Source organism: Pygoscelis adeliae, unplaced genomic scaffold (assembly GCF_000699105.1).
Source record: "Pygoscelis adeliae isolate BGI_AS28 unplaced genomic scaffold, ASM69910v1 Scaffold461, whole genome shotgun sequence".
Lineage (NCBI taxonomy): Eukaryota > Metazoa > Chordata > Aves > Sphenisciformes > Spheniscidae > Pygoscelis > Pygoscelis adeliae.
Window position 1 is genome coordinate 294,602 of NW_008824029.1, and position 18,084 is coordinate 312,685.

At 48.3% G+C, this 18,084-nt stretch overlaps 1 protein-coding gene across 1 annotated transcript in view; it reads left to right on the forward strand.

Moving 5' to 3' along the window:
• LOC103919695 (chromosome unknown open reading frame, human C16orf59) overlaps positions 1-5,510 on the forward strand; it is a 93,411-nt gene extending 87,901 nt beyond the window's left edge. The window contains exons 5-9 of the mRNA XM_009327244.1: positions 1,523-1,607; positions 1,988-2,096; positions 2,327-2,428; positions 2,865-3,076; positions 5,351-5,510. Of these exons, the coding sequence (XP_009325519.1) occupies positions 1,523-1,607; positions 1,988-2,096; positions 2,327-2,428; positions 2,865-3,076; positions 5,351-5,497 (655 nt within the window). The 3' untranslated portion in view covers positions 5,498-5,510. The remainder of the gene's footprint in view (positions 1-1,522; positions 1,608-1,987; positions 2,097-2,326; positions 2,429-2,864; positions 3,077-5,350) is intronic.
• The last annotated feature ends 12,574 nt before the right edge of the window (positions 5,511-18,084 follow it).

The window sequence follows — 18,084 nt, forward strand, 5'->3', positions numbered from 1 at the left end:
GAGAAATCTGCTGATGAACTCTCTTAAATAGAGCCAATTACAATGTTACCACACTAATGGTGCGGGCGGATGGGTGTCTGGGGAACTCTGTGCTCTAGTCCATTCTCCAGTCCTCTGGACGGGGTCTCCCACTATTTCCTTTGGGAAATCTTGCCATAATCCAGCAGATTTCTCATTACGCAGTTTGTCCAGATATTAAGTTTATTATAATAGTTTACAAACCGTAGCTTAAATCTAGCTTATACCTCCTTGTGTTACCCTCAAGAATTCCCCCTCCTCTTGGGAGCTGTCATTTATCAGACACCAATTCATTAGTTGCCCTTCAGCAAGTTGTAACGACTTGGTTCCCTTAATTTTCACTTGTAAATTGAGCCTTTCGGCATCCTAATCACTCTGGTGTAATTTTACGCTCTTCGCTATTACTTTCAACTCAGTGACATACTGAAAATAACCTTTGTTCTGAAGATCCCATATAGAGGGAATGCATCTTGCCTGGTAACTTCTGTTCTATTCTGTTCCATTAACCTTGCTATTTCTTTGCATAATGTGTTTTTGAAAACTGCATTTTCTATCATGATTTAAAAGATCCATTTGGATGGAGAGAAGACACATGCACGCTTGGGTTAGACAGTCATGCGCTGCATAACTATTTTAAGCTTCCTCCTGATGGCTCTCACTTACTGCGGCAGGTTTTCAGAGACTGGCTGAGACGCACTGGCTCTTTAAAGCGGTCCTTTACTGAAAAGATATTATGGGCATTGTGCATCATTGGGGATGTTGAACTCTGTCAGTGAAATGCACCTTTCTGGTAGCACTACTTATGTAACATTTTCTTTTAAAAACTGAACTCTGATACAGGGTCCTGGCCAGCTTACTCATGATACTGTCCTTAAACCCCTATGTTTTGTGTCCCTGATACTGATGCACTGCTGTCATGCTTCTTGCCAAACATACCACTTTGTCCTAAAAAAAAAGGATTAAAGGAGAGTCTTGAGGACTTGGCATATGAAGGAGTCACTGTGCTAAAAGCTAGTGTGAGAATTTGTCCTGTCTGCTCTAACATTCCTTCTTGTACACATTTACTAACAGACTAAATGTATAGAAATGCAAATGACTTACCCCTCAAGAAAGCGAGAGAAGATTTGTTGTTTCTTATGGGATAAAAATGTAGGTAGGGTGATGCAACAGAATTACTGAGGTGCTGCAAATTCACATTCTGCTTATAGAAATGTGTTGTCTCTCTTCTGATGGCTGTAAATCATTCCCCTCAAAACAAATTGAGAGAAATAACACAGGTGTGTTGCAGTGTCTAATGCTTTCTGCCGGGTGTCCTTGTTGATCTAATACCAGCTGTCAAAAATGAGGGGGGAATGGCTAGTAAATAACCTGTAAAAGAGGGGTGAGGAAGATGCTTGTATTTGAAGCACTGATCTGTCATATTGGTGTGTCGCAGCTCAGTGTGAGCACTGTCTGGTACCATTGGGCATAACTCCTCCACCTCCTGCCCCTTTTGAATTTTCAGGGCATGGGAGAGATGTCGTCTCTGCCAAACAAGTGCAGACGCAGCAGCTGCAAGGAACCGTTTTATAGAGAGGATCCAGACAACTGTATCCTTTCTCGGCTCACCGGCCCCTTCCACGAGCACGTGGTGCGGTACAGCAGGCACCGGGTGCAATCCCTCTGCAGCGTGTTCCCGTCTGGAGAGAGTTACGCCTCCAATAACAGGAGTTCAAGCTGGGTGTCTAGGAAGTGTTTTTTTTCATAGTGCAGCTCTTGAGCAGTCATAAAACTTTTGATCCAGACAAACAAAGCCACAAGGCAAACAGACCATATACAGCTGTGCTGTCCTCACCTTCCCCCTGCAATGCCACTTCACGGGCTGCTTGCCCTCTGCCTCTGCCCCTGATTCCGGCTAGCCTGGCCCAGGGCTCGGGGTAGTGCACAGAGCTGGTGGTGTGAAACTTTCCTTAAGCTGCTGTTGTCTGAGTTTCGTTCACCGATGCTGGCCTTCAGTCCTGCAGAGATAGAGGAGGAATTAAAGGTCCTCCAGGATGTCCCCTCCCTTCTGAGCCAGTATGTGGAAGCTGAGCCTGCAGGTAAGGAGAAAAAAAGGGGGGTGGAGGGGGCAGAAGGTGGAATAAGGATGATTTCAGTGGGCTCCAGTTCCATGTGTCTTGTGTTCTTGGCATGTGCTGCGCATGAGGGACAGGAGCATTCTCTGCCTAAAATGAGGGCTGGTGAACACAAGGCCACTCTAGAAACTGGTATTTGGTGGGGAACGTTTCAGTATGCTCATGCCGCTGGTTTTCTTCTGCTTCTCTTCTAGACCATCCCACTCTGCAAAGAGAGTATGAAAGCCTTCTAACCTTGGAGGGTTTGCAAACCACAGTTTCCCAGTGCCTGCATAAGCTGCAGCTTCTGCAAGCAGGTGAGCCAGTCCCTGGTTTTGTAGTCGGGTGTGAATGTGGCCAGCTATGCTTAAACAGTAGTTTGCCATCTGTGCGCAGAACACTGTGGACCAACATAATTTTTCTCCTGGTTATCCTTATGGTAACGTAGCATGTAAAATTCTCTGGTGGCAAAGCAAGCTGTGGTATCTGTTTGCCACCCATCTGTGTTCAGGAGAGGCTTGGGACTATTAACTGCTGCGATTCAGGAGGGCTGGTGATGGAGCTGTTGAGAGATGGGGGAGACTGCATGCCATAGCTTAAGGTGTCCTGATTGGGCTGTGTGTGAGGAGCTTACCCTGACTAATACGATGTCATTAGTCAGTCATTCTAGGAACAGCAAGTAGATCACAAATTCTGCAAGTACAGATTTAACTTGTATATTCCTGCCTCTTGCCAATTCTTCCGCCCTGGCAGCTGTGGAGTCCCAGTTGAGGCTGTGCCCAGACTGCACTGGGGATGTAGGAAGCTGCTCTCCAGCCTGTGTTCCTCCCAGGGGACAGACGTGTGACAGTGCAGGCATGCTGGCTGTGCCTCTCCTTTGTTACTCCAGCTTCCAGGAGCTGAGGGACCTGTTTGCCTTGAAGCTGCAAGTGTCAATGCTGCACCAAGAAGTTGCCTTACAAAAGGTGAGTCTTTAAAAGTGTTAGTGCTCCTGGGGTAGGGCAAGAAAAGGGCAACTGAGGGGCAACAGCTGGCATACGGGGTCTTGAGGGGCAACAGCTGGCATACGGGGTCTTGACGGGGAGCAGCAGCACAGCAAGCTCTCCCGGTGGTGTTTCTATGTTTATACCTTGTGTCCAAGTCCCAACAGTGCCTTGCTTACTTTGTAGATGAATGGACTTACTTTTTTTAAGGCCAGAGCAGAGGCCTTTAAATGTCTGACCCTCTCCTGATAAGATTCTTTTTTAGCTACTCTTTCAGAGCTTGACAGTGGAGGATATTGGTAATGCCTGAAGACCCCTTTTGGCAGCCCTTTACAGTCCGATTAGGGCATCCACTCTGTCATTCTCTCCTGCGTGACCTCCAGCTAGTGAGCTCCTCTGCTGTCTGTTCCTTTCCTTTTAAATCTGAAACCACTGTGCTGCTGATCTTGACTTTACTGTTCTGAGACTGCCTGTAAGAACATGATAGGAGGTCAGTCTCTCCACCAGCCTGAGCAGAGTGCTTGCTGCACAGGGATCATTTGTTCTTCTCGACCAACAGCAGCAATGGACAGGGAAGATCTGTGAAATCACATCTACTCCTTTGACGTAACCTTTGTCGTTGATCTGAATGATAGAGGCTTTGGAAAAGCCATGTTTTTGTAAGCCAGGGAAGAGTTATAACTGGCCACGCTCCTCCCTCTGGCTGAAGATAGATTGCTGCCTGTCTTCAAATGGGACTTTAGCACAATAATTCTGAATTATGGGTTATGAGGGTTTTGGGTTTTATCTGCTCAAAATGAAGCAGTGACCGAAGCCTGCTGCCTGATGCTTCATCGACTGGCTCAATTTCCTCCGCACATGTATCTAAATAGGTGCTTTGTGCTGGATGAGCTTGGAGTATCTGGAGCAGTTCCGTGCAGAGCGTGCAAGATAGGTGAAATTCTTGAGACAGGTGAAATGAATGGACTTGGTAGAAGATAAATACTCTGGGAAAGGATGTACATATTTCTGGGCCAAGCCTGTCCATTGCTGCTCCATGGAGAAATGCCAAGAACCATAGAAAGTCCTTGTAGCTCTTAGCCTGTCTTTGATGGTGAAGGCCTGTTTCCTCTATTCTTATGCATCAGGAGCAGATCAGGCAGCTGGAAAAGAGAAGGGGCTCCCTCTTAGGAAGTGGAGCAGTGTAGCGCTCCTTCATGTGGCAACTTTCCCCTTAGGTAGCTTTCATGTCTGCAGCTCTTAACTCTTCCCAGAGATTAGCAACTGTGTCCTGTTTCCCTATCCATAGATTTATGGGGAACAGGAAAGGGAACCCCCTGCAGATGCCCTGTATTCTGTTTGGATCTTCCTTTGTTTCCACCGCTGAAAAATGCTTTGAGAGAGGTGACTGACACATGCAGTTGATTGTCCACTCTTCTCCTGGGAAGGCAGTGTGTACAGTAGGCTGTGTGGGTTTTTAATGTGCAGACTGCTCAGACTTCATTAGTTGATGCCAGCTGGAAAAAAGAAAAATCCCAGGCAAAATTTCTGAGCATTAATTCAAGAGTGGGGCACTAAAGGCTAACTTTCATCCTTTGATTGGAAGTTCACCTGCGTTTGAGTTGTCAGTCATGGTCGTAATCCAAGAGTTTTATGCTGTTAATTATGCTGCGACAGGCCAGTGGGTTGTTGGAGAGCATGGACTGAGATCATGAGCTAGGCTTAATAAACCAGAGGCCAGGTTGGGGAATGTTGGACAGCTTTAGCATCCCCTGTAGCCTGTGCTGCTGGGGAGGCATGCAGCTTTATTCTGTTTGGGCTGGATGGAGCTGGCCACTTGCCTGTCTGTCTTGGATTAATGTGACCCAACTAGGAGGTGACAGGAACAGTCATAAGCGAAGGGTTGACCTTACCATTGGGTGAGTAAGTGCTTCACTGTGTGGTTGCAGAGCTCCTGAACCAACATCAGCTTCAGCTTTTTGCACAATGCTGATCTCATCCCGGTGCTGGGCCACCTCTGCAGCAGAGGAAAAGCACTACCATTTGTCTCACTGCTCCAGGAACACTGGGTGGATGCTGGTGTACTTCATGAGCAGAGGATGAACAACTCTGCCTTTGTTAAACATGATGAAAGAAAGCATCTATCTGTCTATCAATTAACATGTTGTTAGTTACACTGCTCTGGTGAGATTTCACTTGTTATGCAGCCACTTCACTTCATGGAATCCTAAAAGTGCACGCTGGCTCTGGTGACGCGTCTCCTTTGCTTCTGCCCAGGTCATGATGGCAGAACTCCTGCCTGTCCTGGAGTCCAGGCTCTACCCGGAGGCCTCTGCAGCTCAGCTGTATCGGGCAATTTACACGCAGCTCTGCGAAGGAGGCAAGCGATTCCCTGTGCTGGTGAGAGATGAGCTGGCAGACTGATCCAGTGGGAACCTTCTACTTGCCATTCGCATAACCAGAGACAGTTTTAAGCAATAAATCTTTTCTATTAACTTTTTTACTCTGCCTGTTTGTCCAACTAAATTTGGGGGGGGGGGAAGGGGTGGTGTGTCCCCGCCCCCCCCCCGGCTCTTTTTTTCTTTTGTATCACTTTTATGACCTGCTAACTGAGGTTTTGTGAAGCCACTTCAGGGCTTCATGGACACTGGTTTTGGCTTTTCTTCCAAGGTCTGTCTCTCTGGCTAGCTCTAGATTCTTAACTGCCTCAGTCGTGACACCGGGCTCCTATAGGCAGACAGTGCACCAGGCAATAAAACATGATTTATACTGATCAGATAGCCACTGTGCGGTGGGGCACAGCCTTCCAGCATCTGAAAATCCAGAGAACCTGAGCTCCTGCTTCCCTATTACTCTGTTCACCAATTGGCATATAACCAGCTTTATAGCGGTCACTGTAATATTCACTAACAGTGTTTTCGATGTCTTCATCCACAGCGGCCGAGGCCACATGCAGTAGTGCCTCTTGTGGAACTACTCTGGTTTGCCCATACCTGCTCTGAGCTGGGCTGGTGCCTGGATTGCTGTGCAGCTGGAGCAGTCCCTTCTCATCAGCTTGTCAGTCACATCGCTGCTCAGTTCAGGGCCCCTTCAGGCAGCTTCACGACTTGCCAGGCTCTTTTGTAAGGACTTAGACCTAGCCTACAACTGGAATGTTTTTGCTATGCCATCTTATCTGGTGATTGTGCCTGAGGCAGCAGTCTAAGAAGGGCTGGGCTATCAGCGCTTGAGAGATGTCAGGGAATCCAGCTGCAGCAGGAGGGAGCTGATAGAGCAGCCCAGTAGATGGCACTCGGCCCTTTGCGTTACTGCTGACCCTGTGCCGGCAGCTGCTGGAGGAGCAGTCTTCCAAAGGGACTAATGCAACGTCCTGCCTGGCTATGGAAAACACAGATTCTGTGGCAATTCTGACCTTGTCACCATGGGAAAATTCCAGCTTTGGTTCCCCCTGCATCGTAGGTTTTTGCTTGTAATTCCCAAATCCCCTGGCATTTCTATGTGACAATTAAAGCAAATTTAGAGTCATGTGGAATACCTCTGCTTGTGAGCACTTTGAAGTCCATTTAGGGAAGGGCCACTGTGTACCACTGCTTATTACAGTTTGACTCGCACCGTATCTCCTAGCTGGATTAGGACTGTTTGCCTGGGGGGATTTAGCTCTTAGCAGTGCTGACAGTGGTCATTATTTTTTTCCTTCTGTTTTTTTCAAGGCCAGAGTTAGTTGTCTATCTCTTCTGAATGTTTGGCCCTTTCTGACACTCAGAACTCACTAAAAATCATTCATATGATAGATGAAAATCAGCATCTCTTACTTTCACTTTTTTTTTTGCATTACATTCAGTTCTTTGTAGATGGTATTTGATTTCCCATGGAGTCTGCAATCAGGGCAGGGGTTTGTTACCTTCTTCCCCACTGCAGCGTGCAGAGGAGTCCTGTGTGGTTTACATCTGCATGGTCTACGAGGGAAACCATGCTGTGGTCAACAGTACTGGAGGATTGCAAGGTATTGATTAAAGGCTGCTCACAGGAGCAGACTCTGCCTCCTAAATTAACGTGGCCATATGCCATGGGCATTAACATCTGCACGTTTGAATTGTAGAGATGACATTTGGTATTGTTAATTATCATGTTGTTATCCATAACATGTCTGTAAGCACTGCATGAGTCATGGAGCATCTGCTTCTTTGCACAGAGCAGTCCAGTGTGTATTGGCAGTAACTTCACTGCCACAGCACGGGCTGCATAAGTGTGAAAGGACTGTGAAAAAGAGACTGAGCCCACAAAAATGGGTTCGCAGGGGTTGTTACAAGCTCAAAAGGCAAGCTGAACCGACACCGTAGGAGGGGTGCAGAAGGGGAGCACAGCTCCCAGCTGATGACTGGCAGGTAGCTGGGTTGTTCTGAGCCTCTGGGTACAGTGTGGTTTTATTACTCTTCCTACACCATGTGAGAGATATTTTATAATTTCCATAAATGTGTAAGACTTTAAATCATTTGAATGACTCACTTTTTCAAATGAGTCTTGTGCTGTAGCTGAGATTCAGTAGCAACTTAACTCAGTGGTTAGGGGGTCTTTTTCGTTACAAAATGTGCTGTTGTTATAGAAGAAAATCATACTGGTACATCAAATTGAGATGAGGAAGAAAGAAAGACAAAAGGTAGTATTTGTGATGCCAGGGGATAGTATTACAAAAATACAGGAAATGAGTAGTATTTTTGGAAAGTGATAGATGATACCAGCGTTGTGTAGACATGAGCTGAGACAAAGCGCGGTTAGGGTCAGGGAGGATTAGCAGCTCTTATTCCTTCTCTGTCTCCTACAGTAGAGTCTTAAAAGGTTTTTGTTTTTTTCACTACTGAAGGATGTGAAGCTGGATCCCTGGAAGGAGAAAGGGGTTTTTTCTTTTCTCTCCAGAATCTGTGACTTCAAGCATTTCCAACTGCTACGGTTTGTCTTTTCCACTGGTTTCCTCCTTTCCTTCCCCTCTGCAACTTCTCCACTTACTGTTTTTGTTTTTGCATGTATGTTTGACCTGACCGGTGGAAGGACAGAGGCAGTGCTGCTGTTAGTGCACGCTGCAATCAGTAGACCCTCTTGTAGGATTTCACGCGCACTAGTCATCTTTGGTTAGTTCTGGACGTTCATCGTGTTGAAACCTTCAAAGGGTTTATCCTGCAGATGTTATCAGACGTGCCACCAAGTGCTTACTACAGCTCCCTCCTTGGGAGATACAGCATGTAGAGACTGAAAAGTGTGGCTTTAGGGATACTCTCTGTCTAAAATAGAAATAATTTGAGTCTTGGTAAGAAAGAAGGCAAATCTCGCCAAGAGTGGTGTGGAGGAATGTCCTGCCCCTTCCAGCCTTTTTGAGGGGTCTAGCAGCGTGTGAGCAGTGATGGAGCATGACAACCTGTGACTTGCTGAAATGATTGCATATACAGCAGGAGGTGCAGGGTCCCACCCCTGGGGCAAGGGCAGGAAGAACTCCCCAGTCGCCCGGGCCAGGAGCACAGGTTACGGTTTGGAGAGGCAAAACCAGATGAACTGTGTGAGGGATAAGGGAATTTTGTCAATGAGCAGTTTAAGATGGTAAGTGTTGAACTGGGGGGCAAAACTCCCAGTCTCTCTGTAGTTGACAAATTTGCTGTCGGTGTTATTCTCCAAATGAGCTTTCTGTGAGCTCCAGAGAGCAGCTTACTTAATTAAAACACTATATGTAGTCAAGTCTGAAGTATTAACACCTGAATCAGCAACTTGTCGGGCAGTGTGCACTGTCAAGGGTTTCTGGAAAGCAATGGTGCTGTAAAATGCTGAGACAGAAAGCTTGTATTTGTAGTAGAAGTACTGGGGTGAGCTATATGTCCTCCACACACATCCTTTATTTTATTTTATTTTCTCAAATCAATCTCTCCCTGAGTTACAGAATTCAGCATGAGCTTGGGATTTCCAGCTGAAGCTTTGCTGAGAAATTTTGTCTGCTTCTGATAAATCTGAAAGTGATGTTGGGTTATATGTGAGTGCAAACCACGCTGAGGATGCTGAACGTGGATAACACAGGATGCGTAGGGCCCCTCCAGACTGTCCCAGGGTGTCTAATTCTCGGTATACTGTAAGCAATGAGTTGGAAATGCTTTAATAGCCTTGTGAAAGCCAGGAGAAGGGGCCAACGTGGATTTTTTTTCAGGCAGGCAGCCAGTTCACGGCTGCGCGTTTCCAGTACCGAGTCCTATCACCAGGTGGGGTCACTGAGAGGCTGTAGCAGATGATGGATCTGACACTAGGGGCTCTTCACTTTTTATCTGTAAAATGGAGATTGATATTATTTCACTTGCTCATTAGCTGGGTTTTGCCACATCTATGCTCTCTGGAGCAAGGCCTTTTTGGTTTTTTTTGGGGGGGTTGTTTGTTTTTTAGGTTTTTGGTGGGGTTTTTTTAGCATATACACTGGGACTGGCGCAGTTGACACCTGGTTTCACTGGAAGCTTCCTAGTCCTCCTTCACTTCCATTAAAAACAACCTCACTAAAGAAAAACCCTAATCATGACTCAGTCCGACATGAAAACAGTTCATTAAATAGGTATTAAAATGTCTATTATCCACCATGAAGACTGAATACTCTTTGTGTAACATCAAAACCACCATCCAGAAGAAAAGATCTATCATCTCGTTTTTAATTTGTGAAGAAAGAAGGGCTTTAGCATTGTAATCAAGAAAAATCTATTGCTTGTTAATTAATCTGAGCCTATTTAGAAAGAAGAGGGCAGGAAGCAGTGTGCCAGGGTATAAAGAGCTGGTAATGGGAAGGGGGAAAAAAAAGATCAAAAGCGAGTTTTGAACTGTAATTTCAGAAGGCGAGAAATTACAGCAGTGGGCAGTGGGCTATTTAGGCACACAAATGGAGGTGTTTGACTTACTTTTAGACACAACAAGAAAGATAATCAGTGGATCTGGAGTTTGGATAGGAAAAAGCAAATAGCAGCAAGGTCTGAGTCAGTGGAGGAGACTGACCCTGGAGAAAAGCCTGTCTGAAATCTTCCCTCCTGGTTTCTGAGGACACAAACTCCCAGTTGTGCTAACACCTGCCGGTTAGGCTTTTTTTCAGCCCTTGCATGTTATAGTGGGAAACAATTTATTAGTCTCGTTTTCTTCTTAAACTGGAGATAAAACAAGGGAGGCTTAATGCGCATGTTCAGGTCAGTAAGACTTCCAACGTGGGGTTGCTTTATGCACTGCAAATGAAGTTGCGTTGTAAATTATGTTGCACTGCACCTCTGTAGCGCCTCATCGTCCTTTCTCCTCTATTAAAACTATTGCACCACATCTGTTGATGCAGCTGGCACAGCCTTGTAGCTTTGGAATTTGGAAAAGTGCGTTATCTGAGGATCTCACCCTTTTGGGTTTTCTCCTGCTTCAGGTTCTAAACTTCAGAATAGGCAACACTTTTTTCTTTTGAGATGAAGTCTCTTACAGGACGTTTTAGCAGTAAATCTTGCTTTTGAAATTGTCAGGCAGCTCAGTGCTGTCATGCAAGGCGATGGACATCTGCAGTTCTCGCTGTCTTCAGGAGAAATGGAGTATTTGGTACCAACCAGACTCATGAACGCACAGAAGGAGAGAGCACAAGAATGATAATTTAAGAAAAAACAAACAACCCCAAACACAAAAAAACTACCTTAAAAATTAATGAAACTGTAAATAGTCTACAGTGCTTTAATTACGATTGTGTGCTGGCTGTGTAATGGGACAGAATTCAAATTACTGGATGCGGGGATGAATCAGGCATAGTATTTTTTATATTTTAACAAGTTTGGGCATATAAATTTAAACATAACCATGTGTTTCTGTGAGGCTGGAAGGCTCACTTTTAGTGTCATTAGGAAATTTGGGGTGTTTGGGAAAATCCTTTCAACTGTTATCAACCTTAACTACCTGGTTTTGTCTAGTATTAAGTGGTGTTGGTCAGGACCCATCACTGCGCTGTTCTGGAGTCTTCTCCTTGAGAGTGACAAAGCTCTCGGCAGTGATCATGTTGTCCTTGCAAAAGCAAACCCACCGGATTTAATGGAGTTGTTTGAATGAACCAAGCATTAATGATTTGAATCATATATGACTACGTCTCCCTTCCTCCCAGCAGCGCGAGTGCCACGGTCTCCATTTACACAGAGTAATTCAGAGTTTTGCTTATGACAATGCAAATGGCATTATTTGTGTGGTGTTTTTTGTTGTTTCATTTTCTAAAAAGCACTAATTACAGTAAAATAGCTTATTCTAATGTACTAGGTGTATTTCTTATCTGTGAGCCTTAAAACTGGTGTGCATGCCCTATGAGTCAGACTAAGCTCTGCTGGTGCCTTGCCCAGCTCTCCGGGCAGCGCCTGCCCAAGGCTGGCCACGCGTGAGCATCCAGAGCATCGTCCTCGGGGGTAGAGGACATCAACCAAGTTGCTGTGAATCAGCTTTTTTTTCTCCTAATTAGCAGTTTTTTCCTGTTTCTGCATCACACCTGGTTCTCAATACTGTGTGTGTTGAGTATCTGCTGTTGTCTAAAGTGGGGTAGTCAGCTGATGGATGATGGGAGAGGAGCAGCAGAAGGCACAAAAGGAGGTCTGTACGTACCCAGCCTGCACCAACGTTGCACAGCGCTGGGAAGGAACGTATAGCTACTGCCAGGCAGATGATATAGTAATTCTTTTCCATCTGCTTCTATCTATAGTTGAATCCACAGGAAAGCATCCTTCTTGTAAGACACATGAATCTCTAATTTCAAAAGCCATCCCTGTTTCGGAAGTTCCTTTGGCAGGCTGGCGCTGGTTTCCCCGCCTGTGCTGAGCAGTCAGTGCTGGGAGATGCTCCAGTGGGGCTCACCACACAGCATAATGACACGGACCCAAAATAGCAGGGTGATGTCACCTAGCAACTTGTCACTGTCACAGAAGTCTTTGTTGGAGTGGATCAAGGTGACACTTCGCTGCTATTTTCAGACCCACACTTCCTGATGGCTGTTGCTGCTTTATTCCCCTGCTTTATTTTTTTTCCTCCCCTTTTGCTGAATCATAGACCTGGAAAATACTTCTTAGGTCACCAGAATCCAAGATTGTACCTCCTGATTTATTTTGCTGCCTATTTTCCAGTTTTACATGGCACACAGCAACTTAAAATGGACTATGAGAGGCCACCTGTGCTGCCTTAATGAAGCTTTCCTGCTGCGTGAGGAGTTCCTTCCCCATTCTTTATCTTAAAATTAATGGAGCCGCTCAAAACTTAACGCTGTCTTTGCAGGGGTTGTTTCCGCGGCCGGGTGCAGCCACGGTGTGATGGCAAGCGCTGAGCGACTGTGCAGGCACAGCCGCGTGGCACGGCTCAGAGCGTGCGCCTTGCACCGCCGGTGACGGGAGGGGGCTGCGTCCCCCAGCACCGCCGCTGGCTCTGGTAAATCCAGATGCCGCTGCTTCCTCTCCCATGTCGTTCCTCCCTCCCTCCAAGTGTGCAGTCTTTCAGCACTTAAGAGCCGCCCCTCCATATTTAGGTAGCTTTTGTCAGTCCGTGGAACGGGTACATTCAATGGCTATATTTAATGGCTATATTAAAACTGTTGAAGTTGCGGTCGAGAGCTCAGAAAAAGCCACAGTCCCGGCTTGCAGCTGCGATTTGGACCATTGTGGCAATGAGCTACATGATGGTTGATGCCGTGTTCTCCGGCTGTCATTTCACTGCAGTTCTTCATTGCAGTCAGAGTTTGTTTATTATGGGGGATAGTTGTGCAATAAATAATTATTTGGTATTTCTTGCCCTAGTCTTAATCTAGTGTGTGGCTCTGGTATGAGCTGTACCATACCAGCCAAATAAAGGCAGAATTATTGATTTCCTCACAGAGCCACAGGAAAAAAAAATCCTTGTGGGGATGTCTTAGTTCTTACAAACTACTGTGGGGTTTATTTTTTTTTACAGTTCCTCTGTGTGATAAGTCAATGTGTGTGGTCTGTTGGTATTTAGTTTATAAACGAGCGAGGGTCACTTGTTCAGAGCACACTTCTCATGGCCTTCAGGGCTGCCATTTGCTGGATTTCCATAGCTCAGACCCCAGGATATTGAGCTGTGTGTGTCCTAAAAATGACAAACGAGGTGGGCCCATGTGAGTATTATTTCTTTGACTAGTGCAGGGATACATGCGAATTGTATAACGGAGATGATCTTTGCCCAAAGGTGTTATTTGTCCTAAGATACATTGTTTTCTGTTCTTGTTTCCAGGCCCGTTGCCTTCTAGTTTCTGGAAAAAATAAGGCATAATCCTTCATCTACAAACCCTTTCTTCTACACAGTCACACTAGCTCCGGGACGTAGGCGTAGGGCATCCCGCGTGCGGCAGGACCCGTACTGAGCAGCTGGTGTGTGTGGAGGTGATGGGCTGTGCCCGGTGAAGCCGTAAGCAGAGCAAGCGGGGTGTGGGTGTCTCTGCATCCTGGCCCTGCGTTCTCTATTTCAGCATTTCTACATGGTCTCCAAATTATTTTGGCTCTCTGGTTGGGGGTCTCTGGTTACCCATGTAATTATGGACCTCCACCATAAAATGTCTTCCTCCTGCCCATGCAGTAGGCACTGAGTGCCAGGGGACGTGGATCGCTTCCCGTGCCTTGCTCCTCCTGGGCTTCCCTGGTGGTGGTCAGTATCAATTTGATTCTGGGCTTTCTTACTTCAAAAATTGAGTAATTAATCTGTTTTAGAAGGATCCTGGGTTCCTCATCCTTTCTCACTTCAACTCCGTTTCCCTCCTAGGAACCTGGGTTTCTTGCTCAAAACACAAGCCTTCTGTTGCCCACCAAAGCCATTAACCCTCTGCTCTTTTGCTCTTCCTCTTAATCAGAAGTTTCTGTTTCCAGGTTATTTTTCTTTCCTTCCCGCAGCTCTTTGCTGGAGTCCTGAGAGCCAGGCTCCAGAGCCTCTCCCCCATCCGAGGGCACTGCAGCCCAGCTCTGGGCAGCATCCCCGCTGCAGGGAGAGCTCTTGCTGCCCCATCCATCACCTGGATGGGTCAGCACAGTCCTTGGGGGGGGGGTATGTGTGTGTGCAGGGGGGTGTCATCCATCTCGGCTCCTGCAACGTGACTCATTCAGTCCCAGCTGCGCTTTTCTCTCCTCCTGTGGGAAGAGGGAGGAAGACGCACGTGAGTCTCTATTTCTGCTATGAAAATTACACCCTTACGTTAGTCGCAGAAGAAGGAGCGTGGAGGGAGGGAGCTGAGGGCCCAGGTGGAGGAGCCCGTCAGCCCCACCGAGGGGCAGAAATTCAGTGCCCCAAAAAAATGGGCTCACACCATGCAGCCCAACCTGAAGCCTCTTGCTCTCTCCCTTAGCACATTTGTGGGTTTTATAGAAACCCACTGCAAAACAAGCGAAATATTTGCCTGAACTTGGCCTCTTTGAATGGAGAAGGGTAAGTTCATCCAGCTGCTTCCTACACGTGAGTAAGAGAAGTTTCCTGGTGGTGACCCTGTCCCAGCCCAAGCCCTGTGCAGGGCTGTCCTGGTCCTGCTAAGGCTTCTTGCTTTTCCTTTCAAACCAGAGGCAAAGCCAGCGTGGCTCCGTGATGCGCGGCCTTTGTACCTCTGCTATCTGCTCTTTCAGTACTTAAAGAACAAATTTCTTTTGAACCATCTCTGGAGTTTTAGAGGGTCCTTGGTCAGACATGCAGGCAGCACTGCCTGCTGCTTCTTTGGAAACACCATCTGGTGAGCTACGACTCGGTGTATATATGGAGGAGTTTGATATATGCATGTATACGTGCATATGTATGTGTACATATATATGTTCTACTCCTGTATAATTTTAAGCAGCTGTTAATGCAGTAGCGGCTGCAATGGTTTGTACCAGTGCGGGAGATGCACAGGGTTGCTGCAGCAGGATCACATCGGTGTTGCTGAGTCAAATATTCAAATTCATCACGGATCAGAACTTGAGACATATTAAAATGTGTTTTTCTAACCAGTTGGAGCTTGTTTTTGTCACCTGCTTTTTCAGGGCCAGTCACTGCTCTTCAGCACCACTTAAAACGCGTACAGCTGTCAGTCCGCTAATGCTGTCGTGTTTCAACGGAAGCCAAGAGTCCTTTCCAACCCGATGAGTGGATGCTGTCGGCATGGGGATGCTGTTGCAGGACCAGCTAGGGCAGGCTGAGTTGGCAGCAGCATCCTCCCGGGGGGCTAGAGCTGTATTTAGGGGTGTCATCACATCACCGGTTTCTTGAGAAGCAGTTTGGAAAGTGGCCCATTGCCAGGGTATTTTCTTCCAGACCCTGCTCTCAGCAGCAGCTGAATTATTTTAGCTGAAATTTTCTTCGAGGGTTCAGCTTAGGGTGAATACTCAGCATAGAAGATTTAAGCCTGAACAGTTTCAAGTTTGACAAAGCTTCGCAAAACTGAAGACAGAGCTTGTAACAGGAACTATCAGCCTTACGAAGGCAGGGTTCGGCCCTCGCTGCTCAAAGGGCATTGACTGGTGGGATTGTGCTGCTCCTCTTCCCCTCTAATGAGCAATCAGGAGAACAAATAACTTCTCAGTTTGCAGCGCACCGTGTGCTGCACATCTGACTTACCTGTGGTTGTTTTCCCAGTGCTATTTATTTGCATAGCCAGAGCCTCTGTGCTCAGGTCCCTGGTGTCCTGCGGGGACAATACTGCGGGAGCACGAAGCCTCCCTGAAATTTGGGAATTCATCCGATACCCGATCAACCTCCGCTTATGGACGTTATTTAAGAAACTAGAGGCAAGGAGAGATCCCAGGGCTCTTGCAGACCCAGCCACGTCCCTTTTCACACAGACAAGTCTCACTCAGCTTTCCAGACCAAGCCTGGAGGGGGGCAAAGGCTGATTCAAACCAGCTTTATTATCCCCCTTCACCAGCGTGGGATAATTTTCCCGGGGATGGTGTAGGCAAGAGCAGTGCCCACAAAAAAGGGAGGATAACATGTCCCATGTCAGGACTAATGTGCAAACCTCCCCTTTCCCGAGTCTGTCCCATCAGCTTCCCTGCTTCTCCTTCCCCCAGAGCCGCCCTCTCGCTGCACAGCTCCGCTTCTGCTACAGTGTGGATTTTCTCCCTTATTTTTGGCTTCCTCTCAGTTGATGCAGAAACGCAGCTGGGCCCCATCAGCTCAGGGAAAGCTCTGACCTGGGAAAGGCTCCAGGTCTCTTACGTTTGCTGCGATAGCTCATTCCTTTCCTCTCTCCTTCAGGAAAACCAATTAAAAAAACAGTGCGGGAGAAGCGAGTGGAGGTGGGTACTGTTCGTGCCAGCTCCGGTCTTGGTGTCTCCCTGATCCACTCATGGGAAAGGTGGCACAAAAGGTTTTGCCCACAAAAATAAGTCTCTGCTGACGGTCAGACCTGGGTAGGAGGCTTCTGTGTTCAACCCTCTCCAGGCTGTTTGTATCTCCATCCCTTCCTCCTCCTCCTCCCTGCCCAGGAGCCCCCAGCAGCTGCTGCACCGGGCGGCATCGCTGGGCTCTACTGTGCCTTACCACGTGCTGCGGCTGCTGTTGCAAGTGTGTGATCCTGTGCTGGAGCAGGCTGCAGAGCCAACGTTACCTACCTGTATGTAATATTGCTGTTTAAAAAGAACTAATCTTGATATTCAAGATTTGGGCACTGCAGGGAAAGGAAGCAGGGAGCGCTGTACCTGAGGGACCGTGGCAGGTATGGTGCCCGTTCCTGGAGCCTGGCCCCGCAGCACACGCTGGCTCTCCTTCCCGGGCGAGCTGTCCTTCCTGCGGCTCTGCTGGTCCCCTCCTGCGACGAGCTGCCTTTCAGTGTCATGCCCTCCTGGCTCTTACCCTGCCCCTGCCTTGCCTGGGTAGCAATCGTCTCAAATCCCAAATTCTCCTTCACCTCTGCTCCAGCCCCTTTCCTTCCAGGTCCCCTGACTGGTCACCCCGTGTACCCCTAGTGCCACTCCCAGCAGTGTCCCACCACCCCGGTGAGTCTCAGCCTCGAGCCTTCTCCAGTCCAACCAGCATCCCCACTCCATGGGCTCCCGGCAAGGGTCCCCCAAGCCCTGTGCCAGGGGACAAAGCTGGCAGAGGGTGACATGGGGAGAAAGAGCAACTTGGAAGGAGGTGATGGCATTGGTGACGCGCAAAGAGGAGGTGAAGGGGCTCTGTGGAGTGGCTGGAAGTCCCACTGCCCGTTCCTTCGGGGTTTCGATGCCCGTGGGGCTGCCTAAAGTGGTATTTGCAGCAGCATAGCCCTGGGTGGGCTGGGGGCGGTGGGCAGCCGGGCCAGCTCCCCTGCCCCAGCGCTACCTGGCCAGGGACTGGGCTGGCGAAAGCAGATGCAAACTGCGAAAATGCGTTCCAAGAGCGATCCCAGCCGGGCTGCAGGCAGCTGCCTGCCCAGAGCCCGAAACAGTTAACAGGCAGCGAGGCTGATCCGGTCCTCCCACCGGCATGAGATCACCGCTGCCACTGCCAATCCTCGCTCAGTCTGGCAGCAAAAGAGCCGGGAGCCAAAGCTGGGAGCGAGAGCAGCGACAGCCGAGATCCTGGCCCATCTGCGCTGAGGCACCCCGAGCTGCTGGACAAAGCCGACCATGTAGGATCCGGCCTCTGCCCTCCATCACCAGCACGGCCGTGGCTCAGGACGGTGACCCGCGTCCACCCTGCCCGCACTTTGCCCTGGTTGTTCCTGGGGTTTCTTGCCAACATGATGGGCTGCAAGTCCAACTCACTCACTTGCCTGCAGGGAGGAAAACCAGGGCTGCCGCTGGCCACGGCCACCGACTCCACCGCTACGCTCAACAAGCTGGCCCTAGCCACGGGCGGGACTGAGAAATCCTGGTACCGCTGCATCTTCCCCTTTGGCATCGTCTCTGTGGTCATCGGCGTAGCAGCGACGTGCATCACCTTCACCATTAATGGCCCACAAATGGACATCGCTAAGGTGGTCTCGGTGGCCACCTTGATCTTCGGGGTGGGCCTGCTGGTGGCCGCCTACGTGTGCTGGCGGGCCAAGCGGGAGAGGC